At 47.9% G+C, this 17,227-nt stretch overlaps 1 protein-coding gene across 1 annotated transcript in view; it reads right to left on the minus strand.

The window, feature by feature from the left end:
* Csmd1 (CUB and Sushi multiple domains 1) overlaps nucleotides 1-17,227 on the minus strand; it is a 1,328,246-nt gene that overhangs the window by 92,027 nt on the left and 1,218,992 nt on the right. Inside the window, exons 47-49 of the mRNA XM_077109222.1 lie at nucleotides 15,209-15,397; nucleotides 11,112-11,258; nucleotides 8,469-8,657 (exon numbers count right to left, since the gene is read on the minus strand). Of these exons, the coding sequence (XP_076965337.1) occupies nucleotides 8,469-8,657; nucleotides 11,112-11,258; nucleotides 15,209-15,397 (525 nt within the window). The remainder of the gene's footprint in view (nucleotides 1-8,468; nucleotides 8,658-11,111; nucleotides 11,259-15,208; nucleotides 15,398-17,227) is intronic.

Genomic DNA, 17,227 nt, shown 5'->3' on the forward strand with positions numbered 1-17,227 from the left:
CTGCAGGACTCTGACTCCACACACCTTGGATATGAGTCCCTGTCAGGTGACATCAGCGGTGCTCAGGATAAGCAGGGACAAGGCCCCAGGCACCTGGCTCACCCACTTGAGCAAACTGCAGAGTCACAGGAGCCATCTGAGACTCCATCTTCAGATTTAATGCCACAAAGGAAGAAAGAAAAGAAAGCAGCTTCCAGAGGCAGGGGAGTGGGTGGTGAGCAGGACGCTACCGTGGGCCAGGGCCCTGGGGAGGACCGTGGGGCGAGGTTCTGGGAAGGGTCTGTAAGGGGCAGCCTGGTGACCGTGGCTGTGGGGCAGAAGGGGAGTGAGTGATTGAGATCTGCAAGAGCTGTGGAGTGGCCTGCCGTTACTGTGCACGCACGAGGGAAACAAGAGTGACCAGAGATGGCAGATCGACTACGTTTGGACACACTGGCTTATAAAAATGGCCAAATGGTGTTGAGAATTAAGTTCATTTTAAAAAGTCCTCAAGACGAGCAGCAAACACAAGAGGGATCTGATTTGTTCAGGTGTTCAATTGGGGTCAAGTCTCACTAGTCCATCAGGCACTTCTAGGTGTGGGGCCACCAGGGTGGCCAGGCTCCCCAGAATTGCAGGGTGGTGGAGATAAAGGCCAGGAGGGAGGCAGCTGGCATGCTGGACAGTCCAGGACATAGCCACGAAGAGGTGGGATCTGCTGCAAGGAGGGGGACAGAGAGCTGAGAGCAGAAGTTCTGCTGGAGCAGCCAGGACCTGCCCCGGGCAGGCGGAAGATGGCACATCAGAGGGTCAGACAAGGCAGTGGTGTTTTGCAGGGGAAGGCTGGGATCTGTGACAGAACATGGTGGGCAAGGAGCCAGCCAAGAGGGGAGAGGAGCAAGCCAAGCCACCATTTGGAGGGCCTGGCTTCCTGGGTTCCGGGGCAAGGCAGAGCACCTGTGGGAACACTGGGAGCCCGTGGGACCAGCTCTGCATGGACACAGAGGAGAGTCCAGGGTACAGAGCCTCAGGCACCAGCTGAGGAGGGCCAGGCAGCAGGGAGCCTCAGAGGGAAGGGGTGGGGGCTTGAAGGTGGAAACGGACAGGACTTGGTTCCTGGGAAACCCAGAGCTGGGGGCCAAAGGTTGAGGGCCCTGGGGAGACAAGGGAGGGGGAATGGGTTTCCTGGAGTGGAGAGTGGTCGTGTGTGTGTGTGTGTGTGTGTGTGTGTGTGTGTGTGTGTGTCTGGTGCTGTCCACGGTACAGCCAGGCACAGGGGCTTCAACCCAGGAACGGTTCTCAGCTCTGGAGCAGAAAGCCAAGGACAGATGTCGCAGGGTTGGCTCCTGCGGCCTCAGTGCCTCTTCCCCATCGTGGCCCTCTCTGCATGACTGTCTCTGTCACCGTTTCCTCTCTCTCTGCGGAGTCTAGCCTTTCTGATCTGGTTCTCCGGCCTCCTTCCTCACGGCCACCTCTGTTCCAAGGCTGTATCCATCAGGAGCACCCTGGCTGGGCGCAGAGATGGCCGAGTGCTGGAAGCTATTCCTGAAGCACTGCCATCACTGCTCTGAAAAGCTGAGGACACCACCGGTGGCTTAACTGCAGGCTGTCTCCCCCAACGTCGCACATGTCGGCAATCACGTGAGGGAAGCAGTGGTCAACATGCTGAGCCACATCCGTTTATCTGGATCTTCGTACTGACAGCAGTTTGGGTCCAGGCGCTGTGCAGATTCCAGAAACAGACAGGACGCCCTCTGGCCGTGGACACACGCAGTCTGGGGGGGCTCACACATGTATCCACTATAGCTCTGCCACTCGGGCCTCAGGAAAGCTGGGCCCTGGGGGCTCAGGCACATGGGAACCTCTGGAGCGGCTTCCGCAGGGCTGGGTAGAAGTGTCCCTCTTTAACAAGTGCTCCAGGTGATTCTCACAAACAAATGGACAGACCCAAGGACAAAACAAAGCATGAGAGTTGGATAAGAGCTGGACCTTGGGACCCCAGGGTTGGAGTGCCCAAGGCACCCTGGAGAGGAGACGGGCTTACAGCAGCGATGAAGACGTGGCCCCACGTCCACACACGGACAGAGCCCCACCAAGGCACAGAGAGGGCGGGAAAACACACACCCACCACTGGAGGGGGGTGTGGACACCCTCCCCACCGGCCTCCAGCCCCGGGACAGTGCTGGGCCCCCCAGCCCCTGGAGAGTTCACTTCTGCACCTTTAGCTTTCCGCACTTCAGGAGGTAGAAAGCCTCAGGCTGCTCCTGTCCCTGGGGAGCTGGTCCCACAGTGACCCACATGGTCGCTTCCCTGAGGGACAGCTCTCCCTTCCGCCGGGGATGACTTTTCAAACCATCAGTCTCCCCGTGGAGGCCGTAGCTGTGCCTCCTTAAGGAAGGACATCACCTGTTCACCTGTTCTTCCTGGGCAGGTGGCTTCAGCCGCACACGGGGCACCTCACTGTCTCTCCTCTGCGTAGACTGACTGAGGAGCCGTCATGTTCAGAGTCCCGCATGCTGGAGTGGGAAGTTGTGTGACACCTCCCTGCTCCCTGCCCACGCAGCTCCTTGCCCTCCTCTCCAGAAGTAGAAGACAGGCTCAAGGTCCTTCCCCTGGTTTTGAGACGCTGTGAACATGCCACGTCATGTTGCTTCTCCATGTTAGGCACTGAGCCCACATCATGGGAGTTTCCTTTATCCACGGGACAGGGCTGATCTATTTTCCTAGAGCCACTCGTTCCCTGGGGCACCTGAGTCTCTTTGGGAGATTACTACTTTGCATACTCCCACGGTTCTTTGTCCAGAACCCCTGGTATTATGTGAAATCATGCCTTATGCCCTCTTCTGCTCACTGCTGCTTTAACCACTAACCACATTTCAGATCCATTCAGAAGCAGGAAGCTTTGTGAAACACGGTGTGTGCTAAGTGTGGGTGGAGGAAACGCATTATTTAATTTAATGAATGAGCATGCTGGGTTTTAGCTCATGGTGAAGGGAAATTTCACCTGCAGTAAGATGTCTGAGCTAGGATCTGCACATTGTAGGAGGCATCGACACTGGCCGAGCCACGCTGGGCACCCTGAGCTGATCCCAGCCACAGCCTTCATGTCGGGGTCCACAGAGGTCAGCCTGTAGCCTTCATACAGTTTACAAGCTCAAAATGACTTCTGCATTTTAAAAGAATTGTGAAAAACTTAAAAACCAAGATTTTGTTGTTGACTACATGTGACCCACAAAGACTGAAATGCTTACTATGTGACCCCTTCTAGGAAAAGCTTGCCAATCCCTGACTTCAGTTATCATGAGCAAGGGGGGAAACCCGTCACCAGCTTAGTGACATAGATACCATCGACTTTAGACATTTGACAAGGTGCTACCTGGCAGCAAGTAACAAGCACACCCTGGGAGCCCTTGCCAACACCCCTGTGTAGGGTCAGAGTTCTTTGTACCAGGCACCTCTTTTTACCTGGTGCTCTTATAAGGGTTTCATGCCAACACCTTCATTTAATCCTTCAAGCAAAACAGGTGGGGTATCATTGGCCTCTCCATTGACAGGCGGAAAAGTGAAACCTGGGAGGAGCAAGGCCCCTGTGCAGCGCACACGGTCCAGCAGGGCACAGGGTCAGGTAGTGCTGGGCGGGAAGGGTCCATCCCAACATTATGAGTCATAATTGCCATTTCCACAACCATCTATTCAACTCAAATCCCATAATAACGAGAAAGGTTGATTTGATCAAGGGGAAGTAGGATAAACCTCACTTCATAATATGATTAATGGGATTTAGCAAGTTTGGGCTCCAGGGACTATGTGGATTCACATCCTGGTCATTTAGAGCATGAGTGACGTAGTGCCTACGACCTGTCTGTATTCGCGCACACACGCATACACGCACACACACGCATACACGCACACACATGCATACCCACCCCCCCCACACACACAGACACACACACACACACACACACAGACACACACAGACACACAGACACACACACACACACACACACCATGGGATCTGACATTTAGAAATTCTAGAAATTTCTATTAATTGAATTTATATTTAAATCTAAAGTTCCAGAAATATTGAGATATTATGAAGAAACAGAAAATTGACAATTTCATATAGACAAATGAATGTGTATATGAAAATAAGGCTAAAGTCGTAATCACCTATGATCGGTGCACTCACAAGAAGCATATGTAAGACTTACAAAATACTTCATTTATCCCAGGACTCAGACACAGTCTCCTAGCACTTGATAATAACATTTTTATTATCAAGGTATCATGGAGATAACTCAGAGGCCTGGTTCAAACTTCGTCTCAGGCAACTTGTCATTGCACTTGCTGGTTAAAGGTCATCCTTATAAAGATTAAAGAGATATGCAAGCAGACCCACGTGAATCACGTCTCTGTCCACCATCTCTTCAGCTCCCCCATATCCTTCAAAACAGGGTGTGTTAGCAGAGAAAGCTTTTCCCTGTCTATCTTAAAGGTCTGACTTTAAAACAGAAGCTCTACGTGTACTTTCTGAGACAGATCATTTTTCTTACCCCTATTGCCTGCAGAAATGCCAGCAAAGCATAAATAAACAATAGACGGAGGCAATGCCAAGCTGAAGCTCCGGCTTATTCAGGGTTCTGAGAAGCAGAGCTTCAAAATAAATAGCTACTCGGGAATCGCTCTGTCTTCACCAGGGGCAGCTTGAAAGTGTGCGCTGCGATGCCCCCATTTAACTGCATCCTTGAGATAATGCAGACATTTCAGTTCCAGTTCAGCCTCCTCCTCTAGATGAATGAGATTAGTGCACTGATAATGAAATAGCTGCTTGGCAGAGTCTCTTGCTTCAAGGCAGGAAATGAAGCCTGCAGGACAGGAGATATGCCTGGCTTTGCAGAGGAGGACAGAAACCAAGGCGGCTTTGCTGAAAGCAATAACTTAAAAGGTCAACAAAGTGAGAAAAACATCCTGGAGTTCTCTGAAACCAATAAATGGATCCGGCCTGATGACCAGTGGCCAGCCCGTTTGATCTGCAAGCTGACTTCAAGTCTCCAGGATTCTCTGGAGGAAGCACTGCCCCAGCTCTGCACCCTGAGCTCACACCCCCAACTTCTGCAGCAGGAGCCTCATGGGTCCCAATCCAAGCCTAATGGAAACAGCTACCATTAATGTAGAATTTGAATGGCAAGAAACAGGGAGAGGGGGTGGGGCTGAGCAGCTGTGACCCTCACATCTGCCCTCCAGCTCCAAACGTGAACAGTTGGCTCACAAAATTCTGGCTTCTCCAAGTCCTCTGCCAAAAATTGTCAATGAAAACAAAGGAGAACAAAACAGATTCTGGCACTAGATCAGAATATTTAAGAAAAAAGATGCTGGGTACATTAAACTAGTTTAAGCTGCCTCTTCTTTCTCAGGGTTTGAAGAACTCCGGGGTCTCTGTGCATCAGACCCCCAGAAGCCGCTGCCCAGGAGCACAGCTCATGGAATGGACACACGCGTGGAAGCCTGATCGTTGCCCCGTGGTCTCAGAGCTGAACCAGGCTCTCCAGGGCCTCAGGAGAAAGGCCACAGGTGCCCAGCTCTCCCTCCCCTGACCTCTCTGTGCTACCTTAAGGGTCTGTGGACACCATCTCCCGAGTCCTTCCTTTATCCGCTTTCTTGCCACACCTGCCTTCTGTGTGTCTGCTCACGTCTTCATATCACACAAACACACATTCACAGCTTTCTGGAAACCCTGAATTCCAGGGAGGATTGGATCCAGTCATGCCACTGCCCCCCAAGCCACAGGGGGTCTACCTCTCGGAAATGCAGATGCGATTGTCTCCCTGGCACCTTCACAGATTCACCAACCAGCGAGCAGAACCTGAAAGTCTCCAGAAGGTGCACCTGAGGGCTTCCATGACTGCCCTGCTCCAACATGACGCCAAGTCGAGCGCAGACACCCCCTGGGGAAACAGCCTGCACCTCCTGCACCTCCTGCACCTCCTCACCACCTGCCTTCCACGCCTGTCTCCGAGCTCACCAGCACACGAAGTGTGGTGCCACAAGGCTTGCTCCCAGGGGGCCTTCAGAGCCTGAGGAGCTGCAGTGTCTAACCAGGGATAAGACTGAAAACAGCCACACCCTCCCTACAACTGAATCAGGTTTTAGACCCACACTACAGCCCCGCCCATGCTGCGGAAGTCTGCCTTCTGCAGCCAACTCAGAAGGCAAGTGCCTAACCCTGCACAGATAGCTCTCCCTTCGGTGCGTACCGCAGCAACGGCTCGCTGACCCTTCAGGTGAAACTTGGATCAAGTCTGAGGACTCTTCAGGCATGCCTTCCACACACCCATTCCATGAAGGAGCAAAGTATGCTATGTAACTATTCTGTTTACATACTACAAACTCTTCCTGAATGATGTGCACCTGAGCAGGTAATCAGTTTTGCTACTTAAAATTTTAATTTTATTTTTTAAAAGGAAAAAATGCTTCATTGCACTATGTAATTAAAATGATCCAAAAATTCTGATTTCTATTCTACTTTTTTTTTTGCTTTAAGCATTATATCATACATGATAAAATATTTTTTATATTACCACAGGTAACATGCTACTTACACGAATTGTACACATCTAAGGGAGGATCTGAAAGACTCGTGCAGTGACTGAACTCAAGTGCCTGTGACATGGGCCACTCCAGATGGTACCTGTTGCCTGCAACTCGACTGAAACGTGCCCAGGGGGCAGGGGATTTCAGAAGCACACTGACCGTCAGCTTGTTAACTCCATGCCCTTCCACTTAAACAGATAGATTAAGTGGAACTGGATGGTTTTTAAGGTCCCTCCATGTCTTAAAGGTCAAAATTCATGAAGAGAACAAACCATATTGACTTCCTGTTCACCTGAACGCATGGCGAACCCCAGGAAGGAGATTCTCAGGTGCCATTCCTCGAGATCAGATCACACGGGCCGTGGATCTTCAAGGAGCAATCTGAGGGCAACATCCTCACTTCCTTTCAGCAGGCGCTGTGTGACTGGTCCCAACCTGAGGCCAGGGCTTCCGGGCAGTGCTCAGCACAGTGGAGATGCGCGGCTCACAGCCACTGGATCTTGCCCCCGACTAAGAACTCCAGAGGGTTTGGTGCCAGCACGTGCCTGTTCCCAGCCATGAACTCCACACTGAGTCGCTCTAGGCAGGTGGACGGGGTGGAAGCCCACCAGCAAGCCTCCGGCCATCCTGGGCTCCTCCTTCTCATGGAGAAGCCAGCCGCGTCCCTTCTTGCCCACGATCTCCAGAGCCCCAGAGCTCCCCCCTGTCGGGAAGGCAGACTCCCGCTGGCCTGACACCACCTTTCAGGGCACCCCTCGCCCAGTTGCAAGCCCCTGCAGAACCTCTGGGCTCCACCCTGAGCACACGTATCTGGACTCAGGTTGACACAGCCCTGCAGGACTTGATCCTGGGGGTCTTCTACAGTCCCTCTTTGGAGTCCATGCTGCTGTTGGGGTCATTACTTTTCCCCTGGCACTCTGTTCCCAGTGCCAACAGGATACAGACCACCAGGCACCCACCTTTTCAGCAATAGATTCCATGGCAGAGAGTCATAAAATATTGAAAGCTGATAAGAAGTGGACCTTCTTCCAAAATAAAAAGTGCTTTCTTAAAAAAAAAAAAAAAAGCATCATTCCTAATGAGACAAACTTCCTGAGTCTATATTTATGCTTATATTATATTAAAAAAGAATTTCTGGATGTAAACCCCAAATAACACAGCTAAGCATCTGATCACTTTCCATGGGTCACACATACAGGAGCCATACACATCTGTCACCGTCACAGAGCAGCCCCAGGAATTCCACCATTTCACAAGGAAGAGACCCAGGGAGCCCATGAAAGACCAGCAAGGGGCAGGACCAGCTCTCAAAGGCTCATCTATTTCATTAGGAATGGGAACCTTGTAAGAAGAAGCTATGAAAATGTCATTACTTCAAAGCCTTCCATCAAAAGTAAAATTCTTTGAAAACTTGGTTTGTATGCATATGATAGACAAAATGGAAAAAAAAAATCCAAAAAGCATGAAATACTGAAATCAATGTTAGCAAGCCCTAGATTTAAGTGGCCCAAAGAGAATCAAAAATAAAGCTGACAACTCAAAGGAGCATTTAAACTTAAAACAAGGAGAAGGGTTTTCAGTAATAGACTACTTTAACTAATACAGTGGTCAAGAAGATTTATTGTGAATCTTAATGGGATGACACATTCTTCTATTTCACAATGAAGTGAGGATTAAATAACTGCTCAGAATCCAGAGTGTTCATTCTCTGAATTCAGGTTGTTGTGCTAAGCCAGGCCTCCTGGAGCACCGGGCGTGGGCCTGGCAAGTGCCAAGCTGCATGTTTGCTGCTAGAAGGCAACCTTCAGTGTCTCCTGACCTCGTAGCCCAGCTAATGCTCCACTCACGTTTAGAACATGGACAGACCTCAAGGTTGGGGAGGGAAGCACGTTCCTTACCCTGGCAGAGGGGCATGAGGGCATCCCACTCATACATGCCAGCCGGGTTCCGCCTGCAGGTTGCATTGCTGTGGCCAACCATTCGATATCCAGGCTTGCAAAAGTAGTGCACTTTGCTTCCAACAGCTCCAGAGGTCCTGTTTAAAACACCGCCATTCTTCAGCGTGGAGGTCAGGCTGCAGTAAGGGGCTGAGGGCATGCAAACACAGATAAGTCAGTCACACACTAGCTCTGACGGTACCATCTCCCTTGGCCAGAGCGATACAGAGGAAATATCTCCAGTTTTTTAAAAATGGGCAATGCACACCAATACGTGAAGTGATTCTAAAAAGCATCTCCAAAATCTACAGTGAAGAGCCTGTCCCTGGTTCTGAGTTCAGGTTCAGACCTGTGGCCATCTGGCCCTGGTGAGTTCTGGGCAGCAGGCCCCAGGGACCCAGGAATAACTAAGAACAGGAACATGGAATACGTGTGCTGGAGGCTCCCGGCTGCTTTGGAGGCAGAGGTTTTAAAGGAGGTGCCTGAACATCACCTCACAACCTTCCTTAGGGCCTGCCCGGGAGTGCAGTGAGCATCTGGCCCTGGTGGTCAGCCATGCTTCCACAAGAAGCATCCCAGACAACTGTTCCTAACTGGGTCTGCCGTGGGACATTTCAAGTCTTTACGACAGCCTGGTTTGGTTGAGGAAAACCCGCTGGCCACTGTGGGAATCCTCCACTGGCCACCGTGGACTCCTCCGCCCCCTGCTCCACCACCCATGCATCTCCTGTTTCCAGCTGGTTTAGGCTGAGCTCTTACTTTGAGTGAAGCACCAGGCACTCTGCCCACTGACCTCCAGAGTCACCGGGCTGGTGAAGAAGAGAAGGAAAACAGGGAGACTGCCTTGACTGCAGGCCCACTCCAAGGTCAGACAGGAGTGAAGAGTGGGACACCTTGAAGGGACGTGGGAACATGAGGCCGTGGGGGTCAGCAGCGTGGAGGGCTTCGCCCAGCCTGCCAAGGATGTGATTTGCAGTGATGGTCTAACTGTGTTCTGGGGGCTGCCCTCCTGTGACTTTCTCTACCACCAGGCTCTCTGTGGCTTTCGTCCTGGTTTCCTACCAAGGTGATCAGTCATACTGTGCTTGTGGCCAAATGATTGACAGCTCACCTCTGTAAGGCACATGCAGGCTGGGGACATGGCCATATTACAGGGCTGGGGCTCCTAAGACCACGTCTAGATGTTTCAGGGATACTTTAATTTAATCCCTTCTTGAAAATTACTGGGGGCTAACATTTAGCAGAGTTCCTGGAATCTCTAAGGAGTGCAAAGCTCTGTGCATTTCGTGTGTTTCACCCCTCACGTGCACTTGGCTCTAACAGGCACAGGTCCAAGGGCTGGAAGTGCAACCTTACAGCCACCTTCTCCTAATGCAGGGGATAAGAGGACCTTCTTGTTCAATGAGTGGAAATCCCCTCCTAAGGGTGGAAACCATTGTTAGAACAAGATCGATTCCATTCACAGTGATTCCTGCACAAACGACGTGTATTCAAGGCTTGAGAGCCTGATGATTCGTCTGTTCTTCAGACAAAGGTTCTGACGGAGGCAAACACAACCTCTGCTCCAGATTTTGTAACCACAGTTTGTGTGCATTTCACTACACGTTCCCAGGAAGACCACCTGAGCTCCAGGCCAGTTAAGCCTGCTGCAGGTTTGCTGCCCCTTAGGCATTAGGAGGTCCCCAGCCAGGGAGCCAGGACCCCTCCCTTCTGGCCTTCTTCCTGTGCCCTGTGGGGGATCCTCACCCTGAGATGGGAGCTGCCACAGTGGGACCTGTGCCTGGACACTATGCACTTAACAGCAGCCCAGCAGCTCTCCAGGGTGCATCTCACAGGTGACCACAGGTACTGGTGGCTGAGGTACCGTGAAGGATCTAGATGTTTTTGCCTAGTAACTTCCGTGACCTCAGGAATTTAGATAGTCTCCCAGTTGCTTCTGTAGGGCGGTGCAAGCACTGATGTGGTCAAATCAGATTAAGGATTGTACTCAGGATTTAATATATCCTAAATGTATTGGCCAATACGATTATTTATTGATGAACCAATTAATTTGACAAATACACATAATTACTGACAGAATGATTAAAGTATATAAAGGACAGGCAAGATAATTCACACTGTGAAGGAAAGGCTTACATGAAACACTTATTAGACACACATGTGGGTGTGGCACACAAGCACACACATGGGTGTATCATATATGAAGACAAATATGCATAGGTCAAATGACATGTTCACTAGTAAAAGATTATTATTATTACACAATTTATAGCAATGCAATAACATCCTGTTTGTTCCCCGAATGTTTAAACACATTTTAATGTCAGTTTCAATGATATTATTTCAGCTTTTGAGAAATATCTTTGCTGCCTTCAACATGTAATTCAATGGCTGATCATTTTCATCATGAATTTTAAACTGTTACCCACAATTGCCAATGTGGCTTGCAGAAACCACTCTGAGGAATTTCCCGTCATGCTTTCTTTTGCAGTTCATTATTAATGGTCAGAAATCAGATTATTAGTGGACTCTCAGTCCAGTTTTTCAGTTGAATGGAGATCACTTTGCTACACACTCATCACCAAGTCCGAGCCATTTACCCACCTGTGTAGCGAATCCGGAATCCCTTCTTGCTGGTGGCGTGGTCGGTGGACCAGCGCAGGTATAACTGGTTGCTCCTGCTGGTGAAATTTGTTGGCTCTGTATGGTTCCCGCTCAAGACCACTAACAGAGGGCTCTGCCCAGAAGGCCCTAGAGGGAATGGAACACAGAGCTGAGGTGTGGAGTAGCACATTCCACCAAGTGCAGGCTACTTTAGGTCCTTGATTAAACTGGTGTCTATGTGGACAACGTGTGGCTATTGATTTTCAAAGAGGGATAAGAATCCCAAATGATAACATCAGTAAGAATTCCCTAATGAAAATAGGACCACCTAGGAAAAAAGATGTACCTGTTAGTAAAGACATAGTATCTCAATGAAAGGTGTCGATGAGACAGCAGCAACTGGAGAATTGGAAGTGATTTTGATTTTTGTTAGTATTAGTATGTATAGTGTGTGTGGATATGAGAAACTGGAAACCCTCCTGCAGCACTAGTGAGGGCTAAGCTAGAACAATCACTGTGAGGGGCAATTTGGCAATATCCAGGGAATTGGGAATTTAATTTTATTTCTATATATCTAGCAGAAGTGTACAAGTTATTCATATAGCACAAATGTATATTCCAACATCACTTCTCATGATAATCCTTGGATCCCAACTAAAAGTTTAGAATTTTAAGAGATGATATTGAAAATGTCATAAAAAGAAATTAAATCATACAGCAGCTAAAATTGATAAAGTTGATGTACATGTTATCAGCATAGGTAATTCTAAGAATGGTATATTTATGTCTAAGAATATTCACTTGCAGATAATTATTTTTGCATCTGTGTAAAAGTACAAAACACACAATCTATAGAGTTTAGTGTGGTGTGTGAGTGTGTGTCTGTGTGTGGATGATGGAAGATGGATAGAAGGGGCCAGATAGAGAAATTGGTGGGTGGTAGATAGATGGCCCACACTGGCAATCCTAGCAACTCTGGAGGTTAAGGAAGGAGGATTGCAAGTTCGAGGCCAGCCTCAACTTATTAAGGTCTTTAGCAATTTAGTGAGACCCTGCCTCAAAATAAAAGTCAAAAAAGGACTAAGGATGTATCTCAGTGGTAGAGTACCCCTGGGCTCAATTCCCAGTACAAACAAACAAACAAAAAATTCTGATAGATAATGGATAGATGATAGATGATGAACTGATATATAAGAAATAAAAAAGTTGCCCCTTTTTATATATTTGAAAATGCCCCCCAAAATACATGAAACGTTAGTTAATTTTAAGTACACAGTTAAGGAGAGTGAGTGCAAGGCAGAGCCAGCTAGCATCAGTCTCAGCGCCAAGATGGGCGCTCTGATGGGAGAGGTGCCTGTGGAGATGGAAGCCGCACTCTCCTCAGGAGCCTGAGACCCCAGCACCAGCTCCCAAAGCTCTGCGCCTTCTCTCCACGCCCCCGGCTCACTCAGGAACCACGCTAGGGAGAGGGAGAACCCGCTCATTGCAATCTATGATGCCGTGTCAACAGGCGATGGACACCTGTCTGCCAGAGTCACACACAGAGACTTTATTCGTGCAGAAAGGTGATGGGTTTTCTAGGTTGCTCAAGGTCTCCATAAGTTGCTGAGGCTGGCTTTGAACCCTCAGGCTGCCTCACAGCCTCCTGAGCAGCTGGGATTATGGGCATGTGCCACGGCCCCTGGCCCAGCTGGACCATTTCTCTTTGGGGCTCAATTATGCTCACTCCAATCCCATGTTCAAGTCCTATTCCCAGCACCTCAGAAAGTGACTGCATCTCGATGCACAGGTAATTGGAACTGAGTTCTCAGGGTGGGCCCTGATCCAATCTGAGCAGTGCCCTCACAAGGACCCAGACAGCAGGTAGACAAACTGACCGAGAGATGCCACCAGCCAGCCAGAGAGAGGCCTCAGAGAACCAGCCTCTTCACCACTTGACCTGGCACTTCCAGCCTCCAGGGCTCTGAGCGGTGATTTCTGTTGCTTGCAACACCCGGTCGGTGGCACCTTCTTAAGGCCCAAATAGGCACATGCAGAACTAGTGCAGTGCCCGCAGCCAAGGCAGGGCTCCGCTCAGCAATAGCACACTCCTTCCGGCCAGAGACCATCGGAGGACACTGCGGGAGGAAGCTGTGCTTCAGACCCGAACAAGGCGGAGCGCCCTGCTGCACGCAGGTGGCTGGTGGTTGTTTAAGAAGATAGTGTATATTCTGAAATAAAGTGTCATTCAGAAATCAATCAACCTGAGCTCAGGGAATTTTAAGATGCCATTTCAGTGGCAGAAGGTGAGCTTCAAGAGCTGTTGATCCTCATCAAATCCCTCCCCACTTCCCGTCTGCTCTTCCTAGGCTGCAGCAGGCTTTCTAGGACTCTTCTTTAAAAGCACACGCCCAACTAGCATGTGCAGAAGCAGCCCCCAGAACAAAGGGACACTGTCATTTATGGTCACCAGGATGGACACAGCAAGCAATCAACAGGCACCTGCAATCTTCATTCTGACACTTTTCTCAACCAAGTTCTACAAAGGTTAAAATCCTATTTTTAAAAATTGTGGGACATTCACAGCTGAGTCACTCCTGGGCTAATGAAATTTAAAGTCAGTATATTCAACGTGTTTTCTGTCCACTCATAGACAATAAAAGAGTCTCTGTCTAACCTAAAAGGAGATGTACATGACATTTACTGCAGCAAAAATGCCATCGCTTAAAAAATGTTATTCATAGAAAACTCTGACATTTCACTTTATAGAAAAATCTTTGAGAGTAGAAGAATACAGTCATAGATCCTTGATAATTTTGACAGTAACAGCTATGACATCGTCTCTATGGTCTACTTGCTTATTGTTTATGATGGGCTTGGTCTGTCTGTATTTTGGGAAATCAAATTGCAAGTAATTAGAGCATAAATTATTGACAAGGATTTTTCTTCTGAAATTAAAACACATAAAAGTAACTTCAGCTACATTCCAATTCAACTAATGTGAAATAAAAGAGCAAGTATAAATTGACAATCATATGTACCTGTGTTTAAGGACATGTGGCATGTATAGGAACCTGCGTGTGTACACATGTAGACTCACAGCAGTAGGGAGCTGCGACCCCTGTTGCACCCCTGGGCCACCTGATGGGCCTCAGCATTGTGCCAACCTGCCTCCTCCTGGGTCTAACCAGCCCTAATTCTGCACTTGCATACATCGTCTTCCTCTTACAGACTGAGGGGAAAGTCTTCAAGTGCGTGTGTGGATGTACACCTCAAAACAAACACAAACACCCTCCTGGCCCCTGGTGCTCTCCGGTCCCCTGTTTCTACACATAACATGGGAGTCTGATTTCCATTTAGTGGTTAGTCTTCATAAACACACAAACTGGTTCATGTGGGTCTATCCACACCAGCAACTGACTATGGTGGCTCATCGCGAATCAGTGAGATGCATACAAACGCACAAGAGCAGAGGACTCTTCTCACTGAATCGTGGAGTAATTGAACTCAATAACCAATCTGTCAAAACATGAGAAAGCCATTATTATGTTCAGACATTACCATATCCTGGTCGACCACCTGGGCATGGTGATTCTTCTATTTGCACAAAGAGGATTATCAACAGCGGCTTCATTTCAATTTGACAATTCAACCATGTGTGCCATTAAGCTAAATAATCATTAGAATTGTATAAAAATCACAAGGTTTTTTTTTGCTGAATATAGTATTAGCATGTGTTTAGCTAACTATTTTATTCTTTTAAAAACTGTAAACATTACAGACTCTTGCTTTACCAGCTGGAAGTCTCTATGAGCCTCTGTTTTTGTGCATTTCTAGTAAAACTGTCATTCCCAGTTATTAAAATACCCAAGACTTGTTAATTTTCCTAACATACCTAGTGAATCATTAACACCTGGGAAAGGCTGCCTGTGATCACCTGCTGTAAATCCCCACATTAAGGTAAGGCATGGGGAGACTAAGGGCCCCAGGTTGCTGGAACTCTGAGTGGCCACTGTGGTTTTATTAGTTTGGGGAAGATGTGATGTAACCGAGGAGGATCCGTTAGGTAGGTGTGTGAACGAATGAACCGCTGCTGTGCAAAGACTGAGGAGTCTTACCATCAAATACTTCCAGGGCATCAAACTGCTTCTCGCTTTGGAATGTGTCCACAAAGATGGTGATGTTAAAGCTGGGCTCCACCTTGATGCTCCAGGAGCATGTCTGGGAGTTGAAGTAGTTGCCTGGGTACCCTGGGCTGAGGATCACTCCAGAGGATTCTGTCCGGACTTCATTCGCTGGGCACTGTGCTGAAGAGAGAAGTACCCGCAAAACTGTGCTTTAACAGAGTGACCCAGCTTCAAAGGAATAGTTTCTCTCCCCACACACACAGGACAGGGAGAAGGAAAGGCACTCATCCAGAGCTCTGGCCAAGCTCACGGCTTGCCCACCGAGGCGGCCCCTGGAACAGCAGTGAGCCAGCAGCACCCCTGCCCAGTACCGCCCAGCCTGCGCAGGCCTCTGCCTGCTGCGTCCCCCGGCGTCTGGGCAGGTTCCCTGTGGATCTCATCGCAAGACCTCAGATATTCCCATCACAACCACAAAGAAAGCTCTCCCCTCCCCCGAATGATGCCAGTGTGACACAATAAAAGAAATATCAGAGAAAACTGTAAAAACAGAAATCTTATTTATTTCAGTCTTTGATATACTTAGAATAGTAAAATTCAAACACTGGGTGTGACCACCTGGGACCCTGGGAACAGGATGAGTTGGACAGCCTGGCCTGGGGCCCACCTCGGACCCCAGTTTCTTGTGGGCAGCAGGAGCCGTAATTTCTGGGATGTTGTAAATAAATCACTGAGATACTGGGGCTATATCAATGCCCCTTCCTCCTCCTTCCCAGTTCTCTTGTTCAACTCCCTCCAGGTTAATTGAAATATAAACAACCTGTACAGGTATGAACTACGAATGTGCAAAAGAAAACCAGAAGGCTCTCTTAGTTACTCTTTCCTCTCAGTGCTTAATTGCATTGTGTTCCTAAAGTAGTATGCTTATAGAATAATAAGGGGAAATCATTTCTATTATTAATAATGGCTGGCTGCCCCAGAACCATTCTCAGAATATTTGAGAAGTTTAATATCAATTTTCCTCAAGAAAATGCGCTTTTGCTTCAGAAGAAATAGAACTTATTTATTGAGTTATTCCCTTTTAATTAGCTAAATATGTATTATTTATATATTCATTTCGCAATAAGACCCTGAAACAGATGAGCAGATTTATGAAATATGTCTTGTTCAAGCAACTCTGTGAAGAGGCACACTTCCCTATGTTCCTCCATTTACCTTGGTGTTCTAACTGAAATTACCTCCAAATTTAGAAAATGTTGAGGGACAAAACCACCAATGATGAAGCTTTTGTAGATGTAAGTGTTATAGGTAGGATTTTTTAAATGTTCACAAAGATGAATCAAAGGTAACAATTTAATCAAAAATAATCCTATCAGTCACAAACCAAAACAATGCACTTACAAATTCTATTTTCTTATAGAAAAAGCCATCATGAAAATTCATTTGGAAAAATAAGAGACTCAGAATAGTTAAAGCAATCCTTAGCAGGAAGAGTGAAGCAGGAGGCATCGCTATACCAAATTTTAAGTTATTCTTCAAAGCTATAGTAACAAAAACAGCATGGTATTGGCACCAAAATAGACATGCAGACCAATGGTACAGAATAGAAGACACAGAGACAAACCCACATAAATATGGTCAGCTCATACTAGACAAAGGCAGTAAAAACATATAGGGGAGAAAAGATAGCCCCTTTAACAAAAGGTACTGGGAGAACTAGAAATCCACATGCAGCCAAATGAAACTAAACCCCTATCTCTCACCATGCACAAAACTCAACTCAAAGTGGATCAAGGACCTAGGATTTAGTCCAGAGACCTGCACCTAATATAGGAAAACGTAGGCCCAAATCTTCATCCTGTTGGATTAGGCCCTGATTTCCCTAATAAGACTCCTAAGGTGCAAGAAGCAAAATTAAGAATTAATAAATGAAATGAACTCAAACTGAAAAGCTTCTTGTCAGCAAAAGAAACAATCAATGAGATGAACAGAGAGCTTACATTTTGGGAGCAA

Source organism: Callospermophilus lateralis, chromosome 4 (genome assembly GCF_048772815.1).
Source record: "Callospermophilus lateralis isolate mCalLat2 chromosome 4, mCalLat2.hap1, whole genome shotgun sequence".
Taxonomy (NCBI): domain Eukaryota; kingdom Metazoa; phylum Chordata; class Mammalia; order Rodentia; family Sciuridae; genus Callospermophilus; species Callospermophilus lateralis.